The 22338-nt window shown below is 42.6% G+C and overlaps 2 protein-coding genes across 2 annotated transcripts; both read left to right on the top strand.

The window, feature by feature from the left end:
• The first annotated feature begins 2092 nt into the window (after positions 1-2092).
• On the top strand, positions 2093-7146 carry LOC137258726 (uncharacterized). The gene is made up of 5 exons (XM_067796419.1): positions 2093-2232; positions 3603-3757; positions 5077-5209; positions 6734-6784; positions 7065-7146. Exons 1-5 carry the CDS (start codon positions 2093-2095, stop codon positions 7144-7146), a joined length of 561 nt encoding a protein of 186 aa, XP_067652520.1.
• Positions 7147-9007: 1861 nt separating this feature from the next.
• Positions 9008-19309, top strand: LOC137258728 (uncharacterized). The gene is made up of 5 exons (XM_067796421.1): positions 9008-9070; positions 14669-14883; positions 16200-16354; positions 17656-17788; positions 19054-19309. Exons 1-5 carry the CDS (start codon positions 9008-9010, stop codon positions 19307-19309), a joined length of 822 nt encoding a protein of 273 aa, XP_067652522.1.
• The last annotated feature ends 3029 nt before the right edge of the window (positions 19310-22338 follow it).

The raw sequence follows: 22338 nt of genomic DNA on the forward strand, positions 1-22338 counted from the left end.
GTCAGGCTCGCTGACTTGGTTGACACATGTCATCGGTTCCCTTTTGCGCAAATCGATGCTCATGTTGTTGATCACTATGTAAAAACTGGATAATTTGTCTCTGGCCCTTTCACTAGTAATCCAATATCCCTCTCTTTACCAAATATCTGAGAAGGTTTGGGGACTCACGCCACTGGTGCCATGGGTCCCATAGCAACAGTTTTTTTCAGCCAATCCCCAGGGGGTATGTTGTCGCGTGACAGGGGCGAGAGGGAGCGTGGGACCCCCAAGATCGAAATCTTCCTCTTTCTGCCTGTACTGTCTAGGTGACGACAAGCCCTCTGATCTTGTGGATTGTGTTGTAGGTAAGAATCCAGGTTTACCTCCAAATTGCTACTAGGTCTTCTGTATTAGGTTCCAATGTATAGTTATGCTGTTAGCAAGAAAAGTAATTGTGAGCGGTTTTCAAATTAATACATTATCATTTAATTCTGATAAATGAAAATTTAAAACAAGTCTTGGGGTTACTGTTACCAATTGTTCTTGCTGTGCCAAACTGGCAAAATGTCACTCATCTGTGACTGTCCAAATGTGCACTCGATGGCAAGAACAAATGACATGTACTCATTGTAAAGTACTTCCCTCAGGAAATTATTTTTAGCAAAGTACTTTGTGCGTTTAGAATTGTAACTTGCTCATTTGATCTGCTTGTCAAAATTACTCTCGCTCATTGCTAAATTCAAAATTCAATTTTATTTAATACTTGTTGCCTTTAACAGCAGAACTTTTCAGCCATTTTATGCTACATTAAGAAGTGGCTGTACCATTGTCCAGGTGTTAGGTTTCCATTGTTTTCCACTGCGCTCAATTAAAGTATCACTGTGTCATCTGAAGGAAATTAGTGGCGATCATTATCATGCACTGACCAGTGCTGACCTCTCCACCGAGCAGCACACATCTTTGGTAGTGTCTGACTCTCTTCGACATTCCTCATGAAGTAACAAAGGGATAATGGTGACAACAATTTACAACTGCTACACGTTCCTCCGATATATAAACAGGTATAGTGTGACTGTCAAGTCACTCTGCCTCTGAAAAAAACCTTGGAACACTAGCCAACTCTGATGTCATCATTATCCTGAATTCATCTGTTTTATTTTAAGGCGAAAAATACCGTGAGACAGCACGTGCTCATGATGTACAAATTAAAACCGGTTTATATATATCACAAATGTGTTCGGCATGCATATTGTGCATATATATGTATACTTTTATCCTTCCCGTTGGTCCTGTGCATGTTACTTTCACCCCACCTCAGGTGGGGATCCTATGTACACTCTTTACATCACTCTGTATAACTGTTTTTGTGCAAGAGCTTTTCCTACCTGTACTGTCTAGGTGACAACAAGCCCTCTGAAATTGTGGATTGTGTTGTAGGTTTCACCTGGACTCTGCAGTCAGAATTTGCAAATCCGAGCCAAGCCTTTTGTTCTAATACATGTTATTACTGTCCTTTTGTGTTGTGTCATCTATGACTGGAGGACACTTCCCCTTTCATAGTGAGACGCAGTTGTTACGCAATCGGAGAAACTCACCAGGACTTACAACTAGATCGTCTAGTCCAGATTCGATTACTTACAGACCGCCGCCATATAGCTGGAATATTGCAGGGTGCGGTGTAAAACTCAACTCATTCACTCACTCACTGAAACGTGTGGTGTTTGTCGTGCAGTTTAGTTTTACTTATAAGCAGTAGTATATCTGCACTTTTGCACAGCTGAATAAACATACATTGTGTTTTGTTTTTGTTTCAGAACACAATCAGTTAATATGCAATCTGTAACATCGTACACATCGAAATTCAAGCCAGCCATATCATTTCCACCCTCTCTGAAAATGTACATGCATTTATGGATAAAGCTTACGTTTCTGAGGGGGAGAAGTCGAGTGAAAGAGGTCAGAGTAGTGGTTGTAAGGAAGGAAGGAAAGAAGGATGGAAGTAACCAGGTCAAAGATGGTTGTCGTAATTCGCGTATAGTCCTACAAGTTGACCCCGAATCTGGTACGACCGCTGTCAGTGTACAGTACAAAACAAGTACAATGCTGGGAAAAAATGGCGCATACGTTCAACGCGGGCATAGAGCTAACCTTCACAGATGACAACATCGCTATTTTACGAATGCGAAATGGCGAAAACAGAATTGACCGAACTTTCGTAGAAGCTTTTAACAAGGCGCTGGATGCAGTAGAAAGGTATTACACCTGAAGTGAACACACTTCCTATAGTCAAACATCGAAGTACCGCTGTTGCTATTTTTAGCATTATGAACCCATTGAGAAATGGGACAGATATCACGTGATATTTTTGTCGCCTCATCCAACATCACTCGAAAAATCTCCAGTATACATTGGTATACAAGTCATGATTGGTGTTTTCACAAAACGGTCAAATGCTTTATTAACAATGGAGGTCGGTTGGTTAGCCCCGATGACAGGGCTGGGATTCTGGGTCAGAGGAGATCTCATTGGGGATTGGGTGCTCAGCCCCGGTGACTGGGCCGGGATTTTGGGTCGGAGGAGATGTCAGTGGGGATCAGGTGATCAGCCCCGGTGTGTTGGGATTCAAGATCAGAGGTCTCAGTGGGGATCTGAATCAGAGTCTGGGAGATCTCATTGGGGATCGGGTGGTCAGACCTAGCTGGTGTGGTCTGATTCTGGGTTAGAGGAGATATCAGTGGGGTTCGGGTGGCCAGCCTCGGTGTATTGGGATTCAGGAACGGGAGTTCTCAGTAGGGGATCGGGTTGGTCAGCCGTGATTCTGGATCAGAGATCTCAGTGCGGATCAGGTGGTCAGCTCCGATGTGTATAGTCTTGAACTTACAGAGTATAATTGGATGTAGTTCTTAAAAGAGTGAATATATATGGTCTAAATGTGTGCACCCTTAACCCCCTTTAGTATTTGGATTTGTATTGTGAGCGCCATCTTTTCTCAGCAAGAGTCTGTGTATGTGACAGTGATCTGAAACTAATCCAGTGCAAACCAGACAAACCCGTAACTGATATCATGAGCATTTCTCAACGGGTAACGATGACAAGCAAACAACCAAATCACTGAGACGACCGCCCTGACCGTTTTGAAACGAGTGGTCTTTAAGTCGCTTTTATCATATTCCCAGCTATCTTGAGTTAGATGATATTCCAGGAATATGGCGGCGGTCTGGACCGATCCAGTGATCAATGGCATGAGCATCGATTTGCGCATTTCTCAACCAAGTCAGCGAGCCGGACCACCCGATCCCGTTATTCGCCTATTACGACAAGCATAGTCGCCTTTTATGGCAAACATGGGCTGCTGAAGGCCTATTCTACCTCGGACCTTCACGAGTCAATATCACTATGGGGGACCAGAAATGATCTTCACACAAAGTAATCATGGAATCGAACCTAGACCTTCGGCATGACGAGCGATCACTTCAACTACTCGACTACAACGCTGTTTCTGTTTTGAAGCCTCTTACAAGTATAGGATTCTGACATTTACACTCCCAATCGGAATACGGATGTGGAAAGATGCACAAACGTGTTCATGAATAATACACATAGATTTATTGTTTCATGCATAGGAATCCCGGGTGTTGGGCCTTGATAACTACGGCGGAAGGAAAGTTTTACAGCAATGGCCTGAACTTGGACTTTCTGAAGTCAAAGGAAACCGCCTTCGGTGAACTGTGTCGGCGTCTGTTGACGTTCCCAGTGGTTACTGTCGCAGCTATTAACGGTGAGCATTTGTCTCAGTCTTCTTTGTCAACATTCAGCCCATGTAAAACGTAAACTGACCAGTGAATATCCGTGTTGCAATTGGTCTTCACAACCCTTGCTTGTCAAACTCCCAGATTTGACTGACACATTGGGGTGGGAAAGAGAGAAATTAAATTTAAAATGAACTTCGTCCGTGTGTCCGTCTGAACACATTTCCGGAGTTGTGGTAGTTTTCTTTTCCGGAGTAGAACTCTAAAAACGTTAACTATTTCTTCACCCTACTTGGTACATAGCTTGATCTGGTGAATTTTGTTATTTTTGGATTTCTCAATGGAATAATTTTTGGCATTTCCCTGGCAACAAGTTTGACTTCGACTGACATTGGTGTAGTGCTCTGTTCCGGAGTAGAACTTTAAAACCGTTCACTAGTACTATTTCTTCACCACACTTGGATCGTAGATAGGTCTGGTAGTGTAGAGGTGGTTTTAGGTAGTTTGGGTATTCTGAATAAAATATGTTTTGCGTTTCCATGGCAACGATTTTGACTTCAACTGAAATTGGTGGTAGTGCTCCTTTCCGGATTAGAACTGTAAAACTGTTCACTATTTCTTCGCCAAATTTGGCACATAGGTTGGTCTAGTGGTGTACTGCTATGGTACGTTTTGAATACTGATTAAATTATTTTGGGGGTTCCATGGCAGCAAGTTGGACTTTGACTGCAATTGGTGCTAATGCTCCTTTCAGGACCAGAACTTTTGAAGCCTTTCATTATCCTCCTTCCACTTTCTATCTACACACCAAACCATTTGCCATAATCATAACTTGTAGACATATTCATGAAGGATATTTTGCCATTACGGGGGATATTGATGACTTTGTCTTCTTGTTTTATCATTGTATAGCCAGTATATTCGTAATGTTTGTTTATTTAATGCTGTACTGAGCAATCCTTAAGCCGTATGACGGCAGGTTGGATATGTTTAACAATCAAATGATTCACAGCATGAGCATCATTCAACGCAATGGGGAAACGATGTCGTGCATCTACATATTAAGCGAACCTGACCATTCGACCCCTTTAGTCGCATCTTACAAGGAACGTGGGTTCCAGATCAGTTCTAACCCAGATTTTCACGGGTCACTCATCCATTATTCTCGTGCTTGGAATTAACCCATTCATTAGCATGAATAGACTCGGTATACTGTTTAGTGGATTTTGATTCTAGTGTATTGTATCGATGGAAACTGCATTACATGGCATATATTTGATGATGATGATGATGATTCAAAGCGCCCAAGCGTGAATATTTACATACTGAAGACAATGTTTCCATGAAGGTCACGCCTTTGCTGGCGGAGCCCTGTTGGCGTTACACCAGGACTTCCGGGTCATGCGTACAAAAAGAGGCTGGATCTCACTTAACGAGGTCTTCATAAATGCACCACTTGCTTCATATATGCCAGTGATCAGGTAAGTGAATACGCGATAGTGCTTGAAATACAGCTCTTATTTAAGAGTAGGGAAATGGCAATTTATACAGGAACTAGGCACATAAAGAAACTGCATACAAAAGGTTCAAATCTAAATTTACCCAACCTGTGTAGACACATAAGGGTTTAAACTCAGAGATAAGTGACATGTATCCAACATGCATGCACGTGCCACGTTCCGTGATGTCAGTGGTTTGGTCGTTGACACGTGCGATACGTTGTTACAAGTGCTCTCCGAGAAAGAGAAACAGAGCAAATGAATGGCACATAATACCGTCACTTTGGAAAGCTCAACCTCCCCTTGCGATCGTTCAATGGCGATGGCGACGACTTGCCAATTCACCGGATCTGTCCCTGATAGAGCATGTTTGGGACGAGATGGATCGACGTCTACGCCGTCTTCTTCATCCGCCACATGACGTCCTTGACCTTGCAACAGGACTTGAGAGAATGTGGCGTGACATCCCACAAGCCTTCCTTGCACGTTTGATAGGCTCTATGCATCGCCGATGCACTGCTGTCAATGCCGAAGGTGGACATTCCCGTTATTGAGCTTGTGGTCGTTTGACCCCTGTCCCGCTTGTAGACTCGTGGCGTCGTTGTGATTGGCTTTCCAATTGAAATTCTCCCGACTTGTTGTGGTCTCATGATCTCTTCATTAAAGTTTACACAGTGGAAGCTGTCTAAACCGGCACTGATCGGGACTGAAAAAATAATCCACTTTAGACAACGAGCCGGATCGTAGATCTGATGGTAAATGTTCAAGCCACAGACGGGACTGAGATTTTAAGCTGGTGTTGACACCTTGCCGGATTGGACAGATGCCGCCTTTGACAGCTTCCACTGTATGTTTCTTTAACATTGTTATCGTCATTATCAACTGGGATCATATTTTGACAATGCATATTTTCGTTATGTGGCTAGTATACTTCCTGACCCGAACTACTTCCAATCAGTGGCACGCATTGTGGTCGATCCGGCAGATCCGTACACAAATGAACTGAATGTTCGCACCTGTCTGTTGGTAGGCCTATTTTGACAAAACGTAAATATTTTTAAAAGTGATGTGATTCTTAATTACAGGTGACAAACATTGTAAAGGTGGTCCCAAAAGCATTCTCTATGGGTATTTAATGTCCGATGTAGTGAGTTTGAGATGTACGCTTTGAACAGCCTTCTAGTTACCCCACCACAGTAGAATGTTGGAGGAAACTATGATCTCACTAACGCTCGTGTTTAAAGAGTGAGTGAGTAAGTTTAGTTTTACGCCGCTTTTTAGCAATATTCTAGCAATATCACGGCGAGGGACACCAGAAAATGGGCTTCACACATTGTACCCATGTGGGGAATCGAACCCGGGTCTTCGGCGTGACGAGCGAACGCTTTAGCCATTAGGCTACCCCACCGCCCCTCGCTCGTGTTTAAAGAGCCAAAGTCTCGTGTCTTCACGCTGAAGTATCGTACCAGAGTATGCCTCATCATCCATTATTCTTTTTCTTTCCAGAGCAAAATTATCGGGTAGGGCTGCCCACGATCTTGCTGTATTAGGAAAGAGGTACACAGCGGAAGAAGCAAAGGATTATGGGATTGTCGATTTGACTTCTTCACAGGAAGACCTAATGTCGTCTGCAAGGGCACTAGCCAATCAATACACATCAAAACAGAAATACGACAGAGACACCCTTAGGGCATTCAAAGAGGATTTATACAGAGATATCGTTAACACCCATCCCTTGCCCTTGGAGAAGTCTAGATTGTAATAGATCAAGCATGTCGTAGATCTTATCTCAGGGCATTTAACTATACAGATGTATGCAAATGTGTTCTCAATACAGGAGTGAAAGTGGCGGGAAAGTGATCCTGGGGTTATCAAGTAGAACAATTAAAGCGCTCAACGACGCTCTCTGTGACCTGTGAAAACGGAAACCGCGTATTTGTAAACAGTGCTACCATTTACACCGGAGGAGGGGTGGGGTGGGGTGTGGTGTGGGGTGTGGGGTGTGGGGTTGGTGTGGGGGTGGGAAGATACAAACATGTTTCCATCAAAACATTTTGTATTCAAATTTTACCTTGCAGAAAATAATTTCCAGATTTTAAATCGCAACAAGAAATGCAGATTATGCATCTGAGCTTTAACAACGATCGGCTATTAACATATAGTCATCGACAGAAATCGACGATCAATACACTTCCTTCCAATATCCAATGTGATGTATGTTATTTACTATTGTTATTTACTATTAATTCAAACAGTAACTCCAAATGAGGAAAATATATGTAATAAAATTTATGATTTTGAACCACAACTGCCTTATGTATCCATGTACCCACAGTGAGCAAAGAGACAGTTCTTGTTTTACATTGCAAGTAGCCGTATCGCAATGAGACCAAGTCTATCTGTCTTCTGTACCCGACGATAAAATGTGCACATAAAATGTGCATGCATTTTCCCCCAGAAGGATATATGGTCAGGAATCCGGTTGTTGTTCTTATTCTGTCTCAAGCGGCTTTCACACGACAAACTAAAGTGTGACAACACATGTTGTAAAAAATACTCGAGTTTGAAAGTGTGAACATTCCAACAATTCTCCACCAACACCAATTTCAGAGTTGTCAAACTGTTGTCGAGAAATAGGATCGGTCTTTGTTTTAACCAACTTTTCTATCAAACCTTCCTTGTTGTCAAAATCGATTTTGGCGTGTGAAGTGTTGTCAAACTCGTGTTGTTCAGAACGACCAACTGCAAACGACCAGCAACGACGCCAGATCTCGCATTTGTCGTCTACCAGACAGAATGCGACTGCGGTGAATCCTGCAATGATGAATCCTCAAGACCAGCCACCACTAGGGTTAAAGACACCAGGCCTCATTCAGCGAGAACCATATACTCTAAATCCGCCATAGGTGACCAATCCAAACCACAACACCAGATGGAACACCACCAAGCTCATAGACAGGAACAAGACTGAAAACCCGATAACTGCTTGAATCTGCCCATATGAAGATGATTAGCCCGTCCATCAACAGAGATGAAGGATATTTCATTCCCAAGGCCTATCACTACTTACTGAATTAATTTTCATGTATCCTTACCCAGGTGTCCATCACAACTCCACTGGCTTCCTAACGGTACCTTCTCATCTATGCCAACAACAATATACACCATTCCCTATTGACTGCTAATCAACTTTGATGGAATAGTAGGTGAGACGGGTCCTTGTTTATACAACCATCTACATCTTCTGCTATCTGCCTACATAAACCTAATATAATCTATTGTATAAACAGCTCATTTTCCCCATCACTCATCTGTTGTCCAAACACCTCATGTATGTATATCAACCCCAAATTACTTCCCATGTATTACTTGCTTGACAACGATATTACAATCTGTGTTTTTGTCACAAATGTTCCAAGGTCGTTGGTCGCAGACCTGTCAGTATCTTGTGTGGCCACCATAAGCATCAATGGTTGCTTGGCATCGGCGTCCCATAGACTGGACTAGATTCTGGATGAAGTGCTAGGGAATGAGTTGGTAGTCTTCCCTCAAGGCCACAAACAGAACAGGTAATGTTTGTGGCTGAGGGTCACGCTGTCGCACACGACGATCCAATTTGTCCCACAGATGTTCAATATGGTTAACATCCGGTGATCCTGACGGGGAGTCAAGAACCTGAACGTTGTTCTGGGCAAGGAAACCCCTGGTTATTCTTGCTGTATGCAGCCAAACGTTATCATACTGAAACATGACGTTCTGGCGGTTCATGAAAAGAAGGACATGAGGCCTGATGATTTCATCACAGTAACGTCGAGCTGTGAAATTGCCCTGTACCTGAATGAGGTTTGTCCTGCCACTGTATGAGATGCGATTCAAAGCATGGCACTGTCACCACCAAGTCTGTCCACTTCCTGTACACAATTTTCAGCCTAGCTTTCGTTACGACGTTGATGTACACGTACTCTTCCGTCGGGCCGTCGCAGCATGTAACATGACTCATCACTGAAGATAACAGTTCTCCACCTTTGCAATGGCCATGGGAGACGTTGGCGACACCACTGTCTGCATTGTTGCTGATTTTGACGTGTAAGGTCCTCACCAAGGTCTTCTGGAACGAATATCAGCCTTATAACTTCATTTTAGAGCCGGCCCTATGCGCCAGTACATTTTCCAAGGGTATATATTTGACCATGTCACTGACTACCGGAAATATTTCGAAAATGATTTACAGTTGTGTTAAATAGATGATGTCTGTATAGCCCATGATCACAGATCAACCTACCCATTTGTTTAATGTGACTGGTCTAGAGAATGCTTTCAGCCAATGAACAATGTCGTTCTTTTCTGATGGCAGTAACACTAAATGTGACTGGTCTAGAGAATGCTTTCAGCCAATGAACAATGTTGTTCTTTTCTGATGGCAGTAACACTAAATGAATTAACAGTGTCCACCTCGTCATGGTTTTATTAGATTTGTTTTTACACAAGTTTAAGTTTACCTCACTACAAGTAATTCATTAATTACTTCCTTTTAACACCACATCATTCTCAATTTCCTATATTTAATACAGGGCTGGTTATATGTTAACATTTTTTGAGAGAGACGGAATACCTAGAACACCACGACTACCCACACCTACTCCCACCCTCACGGTACCCGTTAGTGGATCACAGACCCCATTACCTATTATAGTGCTGACAGTACTGAGAACGAGAACAGCTTAGTCTGTCGTACAGACCCTGATGCAAATATATACAAGAAAGACCATGGAAGTCTAGCAAATGTGGCAAGTCTAGATTCCCTTAGCTTCTGAAAATGGAGAAAGTCTCAGGGCTCTATTTCATTATATTTGTTTTTACTATGACCTTTTTCAGTAAAATATGTTCAATTCACAGTCTAAATAAACTTACCCTCAGTACTTTTCGTTACACTCCACTACTGAGTCTAACAAAACCTTATGGAAGATCGCGTCAGGTAACCTTTGAGATTGAGCAATCAGAACACAGCTGACCAAATCGCGAAAATGCACATTCGCACATATCTTCTGAACTTTTTATCTCGGAAAGGTTCGTAACCGAACGATTCCGAATGCTATTTAACGTACGCTCCCTTCCGGGTGATACACAGGGCGTACGTACAACCATGACAACGGTAAGTAAACAGTCGCTGAAAATAGTGTTTATGGCAATATTCAAGGATGTCATCTTGCGGAAATATTATCTAATGGTAACCATGTCAACAGAAACCCCATAGCGTATATACTGCAGGTCAAATAACCGTGCTGTATGCGGATTTTTTGTTTGTGGAGAGATCTGTGTCAGTGACCTGAATATTTGGAAAGTCCCTCCGATCCCTAAATAGTAACCGTTGTCTGATTGGTTAAATCTTTTTAACGGTTGGTTAAATCTATTGGACGGTCATTGGTCGCTCAAAGGTTACTTGACGCGACCTTCTACTAGGTTTTGTAAGACTCAGTGGTGAAGTGTAACGAAATACACTCAGACTATATTTGCTTAGACTGGTTCAATTCAGAGAATTGTTGGTCTAACAACAGATATAACACCAGTCTTATTATGCTTCCAGGTCTGGATAATGAAACCTTGGCTGACCAGAAACCTTTCGACAAGATATGGTTCAGGTAATGTCAAGCTTTCTCGGTCGCCTGCCGAAGCCAGTGTGCCTCGTGGCACATAATGGCGACCGTTTTGACTAACCACTCTTCGTATCCGAGCTGCGTCAAGTGAGCTCAGAGCTGCAGGACGACCTTCTCTGTGTGGACAGCCTGACGGCTTTCAAGACACTCGAAAATCAGGAATCAGAGAGGGAGCATGGACCGGCAAGTAACAGAGACGATCCTCAAGGTGATGCTGGACGTTTGTCGTCGACACCAACACCGTCGAGGAAGTGTACAGGCGGTGTTTTGAAGAAGCGCCACCTATTTGCCATACAGTGGCAGACGACCTTGCTCTAGGTTGTGAGAGAATACTCTCCGGGGTTCTTGGACTGGGCTGACAAAGAATCTAAATGCTTTTGAAATATCCCTTCAATGTACTAATGTGTCTACTGTTGAGCATTTTATTAAGACAAATGCGTCTGCACTCTTCTCGCATTATTATAATGACGCACATAAGTCTGAACATGTCTACAATTGAGAACTTAATAAACCAAAATCTGTGGCCATCTTTATTGTCCTCAGGTTAGCATTCATCATAATGATACAGAATGCAAAAACAATGTAGACATTTCTCATAATATTAATTGATGAATGAGCACTGATTTCTGTAACACTGACATCCACTGAATCTGTTCGTCAGCAAATTACTAGTATGTAAAAATAGCCGAAGCGTTGACACTACATATTACACCAATACAGCTCATTTCCTCATTAAAGGTATTTCAAGTCACATGCAGTTATCACTGGTTATTTAAGTCACTCTCATTCAAGCACGTCAGCCAGACATTCTCCAACCTCTCGGGATCATTTTGCAATGTTTGCTCACCGGTGAAGTTTTTCAAGTCAGTTACGTTCATGTTGTCACAAGACAAGTAGTAGCGAGCAATCACATGCTCAACCATGGCAGTGAAATCAAAAGACCGTCAGCTCGTTTCCATTCATTGCTTAACAAGCTTGTATGTCGTGAGGAAACTTTCTGGATAGATACGAGCAGGAGTATCCATAAAGTTAAACATGTACATGTAGATGTACTTAGGCTCTGCAACGAGAGTACCTTGACTAGAATAACTACCGTATCATGTCCTCAGTGTGTACGTGTAGCTCTTGATCTGGACATACTGAAAGATCGAGTACCTTGTGTAGAATTTATGGTATGGAGCACCATAGGTTCCATTTCATCAGCAGTATATCATCTGTATCACATCCCCAGTGTATAACAGGCTTCCACTCCAGATGGTGAGGTTTGGACCGACACGAGTAGCCTCTCATCAACATGATGCATACAGCATCGTGTCCCCATCATGGGCTTGTCCGTGTCTAATCTCATTCAAATAACGAACGCAGCCTCAGTCATTGCTTTCGCTCCCAGTAACTATTGGGATAGTGGCTGCGTCATCAACAGACCCGTCATCTTTTCAAACATCCTAGTGTAGACTACTGAAGTGATGGGACTTTTCGTCTTTTGACTTCTTGTCGAGATGAATTGTTAGATCTGGGAGAATCATTATGTAAGTGTTTGACGACATCACTATGTCCCTGATAATCCTTGGACCAAACTGTTCGGTGTGGCTCACTCGCTCACTCACTCATTCAGCCTACAGGTTCATTCAATGTTGCATTCTACAGACATGGTCCATCTCATCCTGTTCTGAAACGTATGGGACCCGTGAAGGTCCTGGGTAGAATAGGCCTTCAGCAACCCATGCTTGCCATAAAAGGTGACTATGCTTGTCGTAAGAGGCGACTAACGGGTGGTCAGGCTCGCTGACTTGGTTGACACATGTCATCGGTTCCCTTTTGCGCAAATCGATGCTCATGTTGTTGATCACTATGTAAAAACTGGATAATTTGTCTCTGGCCCTTTCACTAGTAACCCAATATCCCTCTCTTTACCAAATATCTGAGAAGGTTTGGGGACTCACGCCACTGGTGCCATGGGTCCCATAGCAACAGTTTTTTTCAGCCAATCCCCAGGGGGTATGTTGTCGCGTGACAGGGGCGAGAGGGAGCGTGGGACCCCCAAGATCGAAATCTTCCTCTTTCTGCCTGTACTGTCTAGGTGACGACAAGCCCTCTGATCTTGTGGATTGTGTTGTAGGTAAGAATCCAGGTTTACCTCCAAATTGCTACTAGGTCTTCTGTATTAGGTTCCAATGTATAGTTATGTTGTTAGCAAGGAAAGTAATTGTGAGCGGTTTTCAAATTAATACATTATCATTTAATTCTGATAAATGAAAATTTAGAACAAGTCTTGGGGTTACTGTTACCAATTGTTCTTGCTGTGCCAAACTGGCAAAATGTCACTCATCTGTGACTGTCCAAATGTGCACTCGATGGCAAGAACAAATGACATGTACTCATTGTAAAGTACTTCCCTCAGGAAATTATTTTTAGCAAAGTACTTTGTGCGTTTAGAATTGTAACTTGCTCATTTGATCTGCTTGTCAAAATTACTCTAGCTCATTGCTAAATTCAAAATTCCATTTTGTTTAATACTTGTTGCCTTTAACAGCAGAACTTTTCAGCCATTTTATGCTACATTAAGAAGTGGCTGTACCATTGTCCAGGTGTTAGGTTTCCATTGTTTTCCACTGCGCTCAATTAAAGTATCACTGTGTCATCTGAAGGAAATTAGTGGCGATCATTATCATGCACTGACCTCTCCACCGAGCAGCACACATCTTTGGTAGTGTTTGACTCTCCTCGACATTCCTCATGAAATAACAAAGGGATAATGGTGACAACAATTTACAACTGTTACGCGTTCCTCCGGTATATAAGCAGGTGCAGTTTGACTGTCAAGTCACTCTGCATCTGAAAAAACCTTGGAACACTAGCAAACTCTGATCATTATCCTGAATTCATCTGTTTTATTTTAAGGCGAAAAATACCGTGAGACAGCACGTGCTGATGATGTACAAATTAAAAGCGGTTTATATATATCACAAATGTGTTCGGCATGCATATTGTGCATATGTATGTATACTTTTATCCTTCCCGTTGGTCCTGTGCATGTTACTTTCACCCCACCTCAGGTGGGGATCCTATGTACACTCTTTACATCACTCTGTATAACTGTTTTTGTGCAAGAGCTCTTCCTACCTGTACTGTCTAGGTGACAACAAGTCCTCTGAAATTGTGGATTGTGTTGTAGGTTTCACCTGGACTCTGCAGTCAGAATTTGCAAATCCGAGCCAAGCCTTTTGTTCTAATACATGTTATTACTCTCCCTTTGTGTTGTGTCATCTATGACTGGAGGTACAATAGGTACACTTCCCCTTTCATAGTGAGACGCAGTTATTACGCAATCGGAGAAACTCACCAGGACTTACAACTAGATTGTCTAGTCCAGATTCGATTACTTACAGACCGCCGCCATATAGCTGGAATATTGCAGGGTGTGGTGTAAAACTCAACTCATTCACTCACTCACTGAAACGTGTGGTGTTTGTCGTGCAGTTTAGTTTTACTTATAAGCAGTAGTATATCTGCACTTTTGCACAGCTGAATAAACATACATTGTGTTTTGTTTTTGTTTCAGAACACAATCAGTTAATATGCAATCTGTAACATCGTACACATCGAACGTTCAAGCCAGCCATATCATTTCCACCCTCTCTGAAAATGTACACGCATTTATGGATAAAGCTTACGTTTCTGAGGGGGAGAGGTCGAGTGAAAGAGGTCAGAGTAGTGGTTGTAAGGAAGGAAGGAAAGAAGGATGGAAGTAACCAGGTCAAATATGGTTGTCGTAATTCGCGTATAGTCCTACAAGTTGGCCCCGAATCTGGTACGACCGCTGTCAGTGTACAATACAAAACAAGTACAATGCTGGGAAAAAATGGCGCATACCTTCAACGCGGGCATAGAGCTAACCTTCACAGATGACAACATCGCTATTTTACGAATGCGAAATGGCGAAAACAGAATTGACCGAACTTTCGTAGAAGCTTTTAACAAGGCGCTGGATGCAGTAGAAAGGTATTACACCTGAAGTGAACACACTTCCTATGGTCAAACATCGAAGTACCGCTGTTGCTATTTTTAGCATTATGAACCCATTGAGAAATGGGACAGATATCACGTGATATTTTTGTCGCCTCATCCAACATCACTCGAAAAATATCTAGTATACATTGGTATACAAGTCATGATTGGTGTTTTCACAAAACGGTCAAATGCTTTATTAACAATGGAGGTCGGTTGGTTAGCCCCGATGACAGGGCTGGGATTCTGGGTCAGAGGAGATCTCATTGGAGATTGGGTGCTCAGCCCCGGTGACTGGGCCGGGATTTTGGGTCGGAGGAGATGTCAGTGGGGATCAGGTGATCAGCCCCGGTGTGTTGGGATTCAAGATCAGAGGTCTCAGTGGGGATCTGAATCAGAGTCTGGGAGATCTCATTGGGGATCGGGTGGTCAGACCTAGCTGGTGTGGTCTGATTCTGGGTTAGAGGAGATATCAGTGGGGTTCGGGTGGCCAGCCTCGGTGTATTGGGATTCAGGAACGGGAGTTCTCATTAGGGATCGGGTTGGTCAACCGTGATTCTGGATCAGAGATCTCAGTGGGGATCAGGTGGTCAGCTCCGATGTGTATAGTCTTGAACTTACAGAGTATAATTGGATGCAGTTCTTAAAAGAGTGAATATATATGGTCTAAATGTGTGCACCCTAAACCCCCTTTAGTATTTGGATTTGTATTGTGAGCGCCATCTTTTCTCAGCAAGAGTCTGTGTATGTGACAGTGATCTGAAAATAATCCAGTGCAAACCAGACAAACCCGTAACTGATATCATGAGCATTTCTCAACGGGTAACGATGTGGTCTTTAAGTCGCTTTTATCATATTCCCAGCTATCTTGAGATAGATGATATTCAAGGAATATGGCGGTGGTCTGGACCGATCCAGTGATCAATGGCATGAGCATCGATTTGCGCATTTCTCAACCAAATCAGCGAGCCGGACCACCCGATCCCGTTATTCGCCTATTACGACAAGCATAGTCGCCTTTTATGGCAAGCATGGGCTGCTGAAGGCCTATTCTACCTCGGACCTTCATGAGTCAATATCACTTTGGGGGACCAGAAATGGTCTTCACACAAAGTAATCATGGAATCGAACCTAGACCTTCAGCATGACGAGCGATCACTTCAACTACTCGACTACAACGCTGTTTCTGTTTTGAAGCCTCTTACAAGTATAGGATTCTGACATTTACACTCCCAACCGGAATACGGATGTGGAACGATGCACAAACGTGTTCATGAATAATACACATAGATTTATTGTTTCATGCATAGGAATCCCGGGTGTTGGGCCTTGATAACTACGGCGGAAGGAAAGTTTTACAGCAATGGCCTGAACTTGGACTTTCTGAAGTCAAAGGAAACCGCCTTCGGTGAACTGTGTCGGCGTCTGTTGACGTTCCCAGTGGTTACTGTCGCAGCTATTAACGGTGAGCATTTGTCTCAGTCTTCTTTGTCAACATTCATCCCATGTAAAACGTAAACTGACCCGTGAATATCCGTGTTGCAATTGGTCTTCACAACCCTTGCTTGTCAAACTCCCAGATTTGATTGACACATTGGGGTGGGAAAGAGAGAAATTAAATTTAAAATGAACTTCGTCCGTGTGTCCGTCTGAGCACATTTGGTAGTTTTCTTTTCCGGAGTAGAACTCTAAAAACGTTAACTATTTCTCCACCCTACTTGGTACATAGCTTGATCTGGTGAATTTTGTTATTTTTGGATTTCTCAAAGGAATAAGTTTTGGCATTTCCCTGGCAACAAGTTTGACTTCGACTGACATTGGTGTAGTGCTCTGTTCCAGAGTAGAACTTTAAAGCCGTTCACTATTTCTTCACCACACTTGGATCGTAGATAGGTCTGGTAGTGTAGAGGTGGTTTTAGGTAGTTTGGGTATTCTGAATAAAATATGTTTTGCGTTTCCATGGCAACGATTTTGACTTCAACTGAAATTGGTGGTAGTGCTCCTTTCCGGATTAGAACTGTAAAACTGTTCACTATTTCTTCGCCAAATTTGGCACATAGGTTGGTCTAGCGGTGTACTGCTATGGTACGTTTTGAATACTGATTAAATTATTTTGGGGGTTCCATGGCAGCAAGTTGGACTTTGACTGCAATTGGTGCTAATGCTCCTTTCAGGACCAGAACTTTTGAAGCCTTTCATTATCCTCCTTCCACTTTCTATATACACACCAAACCATTTGCCATAATCATAACTTGTAGACATATTCATGAAGGATATTTTGCCATTACGGGGGATATTGATGACTTTGTCTTCTTGTTTTATCATTGTATAGCCAGTATATTCGTAATGTTTGTTTATTTAATGCCGTACTGAGCAATCCTTAAGCCGTATGACGGCAGGTTGGATATGTTTAACAATCAAATGATTCACAGCATGAGCATCATTCAACGCAATGGGGAAACTATGTCGTGCATTTACATATTAAGCGAACCTGACCACTCGACCCATTTAGTCGCATCTTACAAGAAACGTGGATTGCAGATCAATTCTAACCCAGATTTTCAAAGGGCACTCATCCATTATTCTCGTGCTTGGAATTAACCCATTCATTAGCATGAGTAGACTCGGTATACTGTTTAGTGGATTTTGATTCTAGTGTATTGTATCGATGGAAACTGCATTACATAGCATATATTTGATGATGATGATGATGATTCAAAGCGCCCAAGTGAATATTTACATACTGAAGACAATGTTTCCATGAAGGTCACGCCTTTGCTGGCGGAGCCCTGTTGGCGTTACACCAGGACTTCCGGGTCATGCGTACAAAAAGAGGCTGGATCTCACTTAACGAGGTTTTCATAAATGCACCACTTGGTTCATATATGCCAGTGATCAGGTAAGTGAATACGCGTTAGTGCTTGAAATACAGCTCTTATTTAAGAGTAGGGAAGTGGCAATTTATACAGGAACTAGGCACATAAAGAAACTGCATACAAAAAGTTCAAATCTAAATTTACCCAACCTGTGTAGACACATAAGGGTTTAAACTCAGAGATAAGTGACATGTATCCAACATGCATGCACGTGCCACGTTCCGTGATGTCAGTGGTTTGGTCGTTGACACGTGCGATACGTTGTTACAAGTGCTCTCCGAGAAAGAGAAACAGAGCAAATGAATGCCACACAATACCGCCACTTTGGAAAGCTCAACCTCCCCTTGCGATCGTTCAATGGCGATGGCGACGACTTGCCAATTCACCGGATCTGTCCCTGATAGAGCATGTTTGGGACGAGATGGATCGACGTCTACGCCGTCTTCTTCATCCGCCACATGACGTCCTTGACCTTGCAACAGGACTTGAGAGAATGTGGCGTGACATCCCACAAGCCTTCCTTGCACGTTTGATAGGCTCTATGCATCGCCGATGCACTGCTGTCAATGCCGAAGGTGCACAATCCCGTTATTGAGCTTGTGGTCGTTTGACCCCTGTCCCGCTTGTGGACTCGTGGCGTCGTTGTGATTGGCTTTCCAATTGAAATTCTCCCGACTTGTTGTGGTCTCATGATCTCTTCATTAAAGTTTACACAGTGGAAGCTGTCTAAACCGGCACTGATCGGGACTGAAAAAATAATCCACTTTAGACAACGAGCCGGATCGTAGATCTGATGGTAAATGTTCAAGCCACAGACGGGACTGAGATTTTATGCCGGATTGGACAGATGTCGATGTTGACAGCTTCCACTGTATGTTTCTTTAACATTGTTATCGTCATTATCAACTGGGATCATATTTTGACAATGCATAGTTTCGTTATGTGGCTAGTATACTTCCTGACCCGAACTACTTCCAATCAGTGGCACGCATTGTGGTCGATCCGGCAGATCCATGCACCTGTCTATTGTTAGACCTGTTTTGACAAAACGTAGATATTTTATATGATTATATGATTCTTAATTACAGGTGGCAAACATTGTAAAGTTGGTCCCAAAAGCATTCTCTTTTGTATTTAATGTCCGATGTAGTGAGTTTGAGAATGTGGGATGTGGGAGGAAACTATGATCTCACTAACGCTCGTGTTTAAAGAGCCAAAGTCACGTGTCTTCTCTCTGAGGTATCGTACCAGAGTATGTATCATCATCCATTATTCCTTTTCTTTCCAGAGCCAAATTATCGGGTAGGGCTGCCCTCGATCTTGCTGTATTAGGAAAGAGGTACACAGCGGAAGAAGCAAAGGATTATGGGATTGTCGATTTGACATCTTCACAGGAAGACCTAATGTCGTCTGCAAGGGCACTAGCCAATCAATACACATCAAAACAGAAATACGACAGAGACACCCTTAGGGCGTTCAAAGAGGATTTATACAGAGATATCGTTAACACCCATCCCTTGCCCTTGGAGAAGTCTAGATTGTAATAGATCAAGCATGTCGTGTGTTTGGATCTTATCTCAAGGCATTTAACTATATTGATGTATGGGTGGTGTGGTGGTGGTGGGATACAAACATGTTTCCCTCCAAACAATTTATATTCACATATTACGTTGCAGAAAATAATTTCCAGATTTTAAATCGCAACAAGAAATGCAGATTATGCATCTGAGCTTTAACAACGATCGGCTATTAACATATAGTCATCGACAGAAATCGACGATCAATACACTTCCTTCAAATGCCCAGGGTGATGTATGTTATTTACTATTAATTCAAACAGTAAATCCAAATGAGGAAAATATATGTAATAAAACTTATGATTTTCAACCACAACTGCCTTATGTATCCATGTACCCACAGTGAGCAAAGAGACAGTTCTTGTTTTACATTGCAAGTAGCCGTATCGCAATGAGACCAGTTGTTGTTCTTAGTCTGTCTCAAGCGACTTTGACACGACAACTAAAGTGTGACAACACATGTTGTCAAAAAACTCGAGTTTGAAAGTGTGAACATTCCAACAACTCTCCACCAACACCAATTTCAGAGTTGTCTAAGATCGGTCTTTGTTTTAACCACCTTTCCATCAAACCTTCCGTGTTGTCAAACTCGAGTTTGAAAGTGTGAACATTCCAACAACTCCCCGCCAACACCAATTTCAGAGTTGTCAAACTGTTGTCGAGAAATAGGATCGGTCTATGCTCTAACCAACTTTTCCATCAAACCTTCCGTGTTGTCAGACAGACAGGAGCCAGATCTCGCAGGTGTCGTCTACCAGACAGAATGCGACTGCGGTGAATCCTTCAATGGTGAATCCTCAAGACCAGCCATCATTAGGGTTAAAGAACACCAGGCCTCATGCAGTGAGAAACAAAGATTTAAGTCCTCCATAGCTGACCCAAACCACAACACCACCAAGCTCGTCGAGAGGAGAAAAAAAACCAAAACATAGAGTGAAGATTTTCCCACCCATCAACAGAGATGAAGGATGTTTCATTCCCAAGGCCTACCACTACTTGCTCAGTTAATTTTCATGTAACCTTACCCAGGTGTCCATCACAACTCCACTGGCTTCCTAACAGTATCTCATCACCTATGCCAACAACAATATACACCATTCCCTATTGACTGCTAATCAACTTTAATGGAATAGTAGAAGAGAACAAAGACGGGACCTTGTTTATACAACCCTCTACATCTTCTGCTATCTACCTACATAAACCTTATATAATCTATTGTATAAACAACTCATTTTCCCCATCCCTCATCTGTTGTCCATACACCTTATGTATGTATATCAACCCCAAATTACTTCCCATGTATTACTTGCTTGACAACGATATTAGAATTAATGTCAAAACTTCGTTAATACAAAACAAGGAAGGTGTGTATTCATAAAATATACCAATAAAAAATTGCTATCAGTTTATAGTTTATCAGTAATATAGGGTAGAAAACCTGAATGCACATTAACAGTCCAATGCTGGAAAAAACTGTTCGTCACAAATGACAAGTGTTCCAAGGTCAAGGTCGCAGAGCAGTCAGTATCTTGTGTGGTCACCATTAGCATCAATGGTTGTTTGGCATCGGTGTCCCATAGACTGGAGTAGATTCTGGATGAAGTGCCTGGGAATGAGTTGGTGCTCTTCGCTCAAGGCCACAAACTGAACAGGTAATTTCTGTGGCTGAGGGTCACGCTGTCGCACACGACGATCCAATGTGTCCCACAGATGTTCAATAGGGTTAAGATCCGGTGATTGTGATCCGGTGATATCAAGAACCGTAACGTTGTTCTGGGCTAGGAAATCCCTGGTTATTCTTGCTGTATGCGGCCGAACGTTATCATGCTGATAAATGAAAAAAAAGGACATGAGGCCTGTTGATTTCATCACGATAACGTCGAACTGTGAAATTGCCCTGGACCTGAATGAGGTTTGTAATGCCACTGTAGGAGATGCCATCCCGATGCATGACACTGTCATCACCAAATCTGTGCACTTCCTGTACACAATTTTCAGCCTAGCTTTCGTTACGACTTTGATGTACATGTGCTCTTCCGTCGGGACGTCGCAGCATGTAACATGACTCATCACTGAAGATAACAGTTCTCCACCTTTGTAGCAGATGTTGACCTGTAAGGACAGCTCCTGACAAGGGTCTTCTGGACTGAATACTACCAATGTTGTGGAGGATGCTTTGGTGAACCTGCTCCGCAAATGTTGAAGCCGAATAAACCTGTCCTCAGCAGGCGTGGTCACACGGTGTGTCGACCTGACCTGGGGCGATCATGTGTTGACCCTTGTTGCTGGTAGCAATGCCAAAGTCTTGCTATGATACTCTGTGACACATTCAGTTGCCTTGGAAATGCAGACTGAGACTCCCCAGCCTCCAAATGACCAATCGTATTGTTGCGCTGAGCCTCAGTAAGTCAAGGCATGACTTTAACACCAAATTTAAGGTTTTCAACTGTCACAAGAGCGTTGAAACCCCTCAACTTTTATTGGAAATGGTGCATGGAATGTGCGTGCAAAAGGAAATGCATGATTTTCTTCCAGTTCACAATTTATTGCAATTATTGAGGAAAACAGTTTTAGTGCGTTTTGGCGAGTTGTCCTCAATGACAATGGCCTCAGAAATGTTTGCAGACAGTGTTCACCTATAAATATACTGATTGCACAGACACCGATGATTCAAACTCGAAAGGTTACATGGAAAAATACTACTTATGCGTTTCTGTTTTGAGGAGTTTACTAAGTACTAATCGACAAACTTAAATCTCAATAAAGGAATACAATTTTTTAAAGAAAACAAGCATATATGATATTATCTTTGGGGATACCATTAAACAAGAGGTACCAAATGACAAATCATGTGCATATTTTAGACACATTACACCCTAATGTGTTATGATGGCTAAGATCTCATTAACTACTTTATCACAAGGTCCCATTGTACATAAACTTAGTATAGGCTCAGTATCATTTGTTACACTCCTACACTGAATTATCCACATGAG

Source organism: Haliotis asinina, chromosome 12 (assembly GCF_037392515.1).
Source record: "Haliotis asinina isolate JCU_RB_2024 chromosome 12, JCU_Hal_asi_v2, whole genome shotgun sequence".
Lineage (NCBI taxonomy): Eukaryota > Metazoa > Mollusca > Gastropoda > Lepetellida > Haliotidae > Haliotis > Haliotis asinina.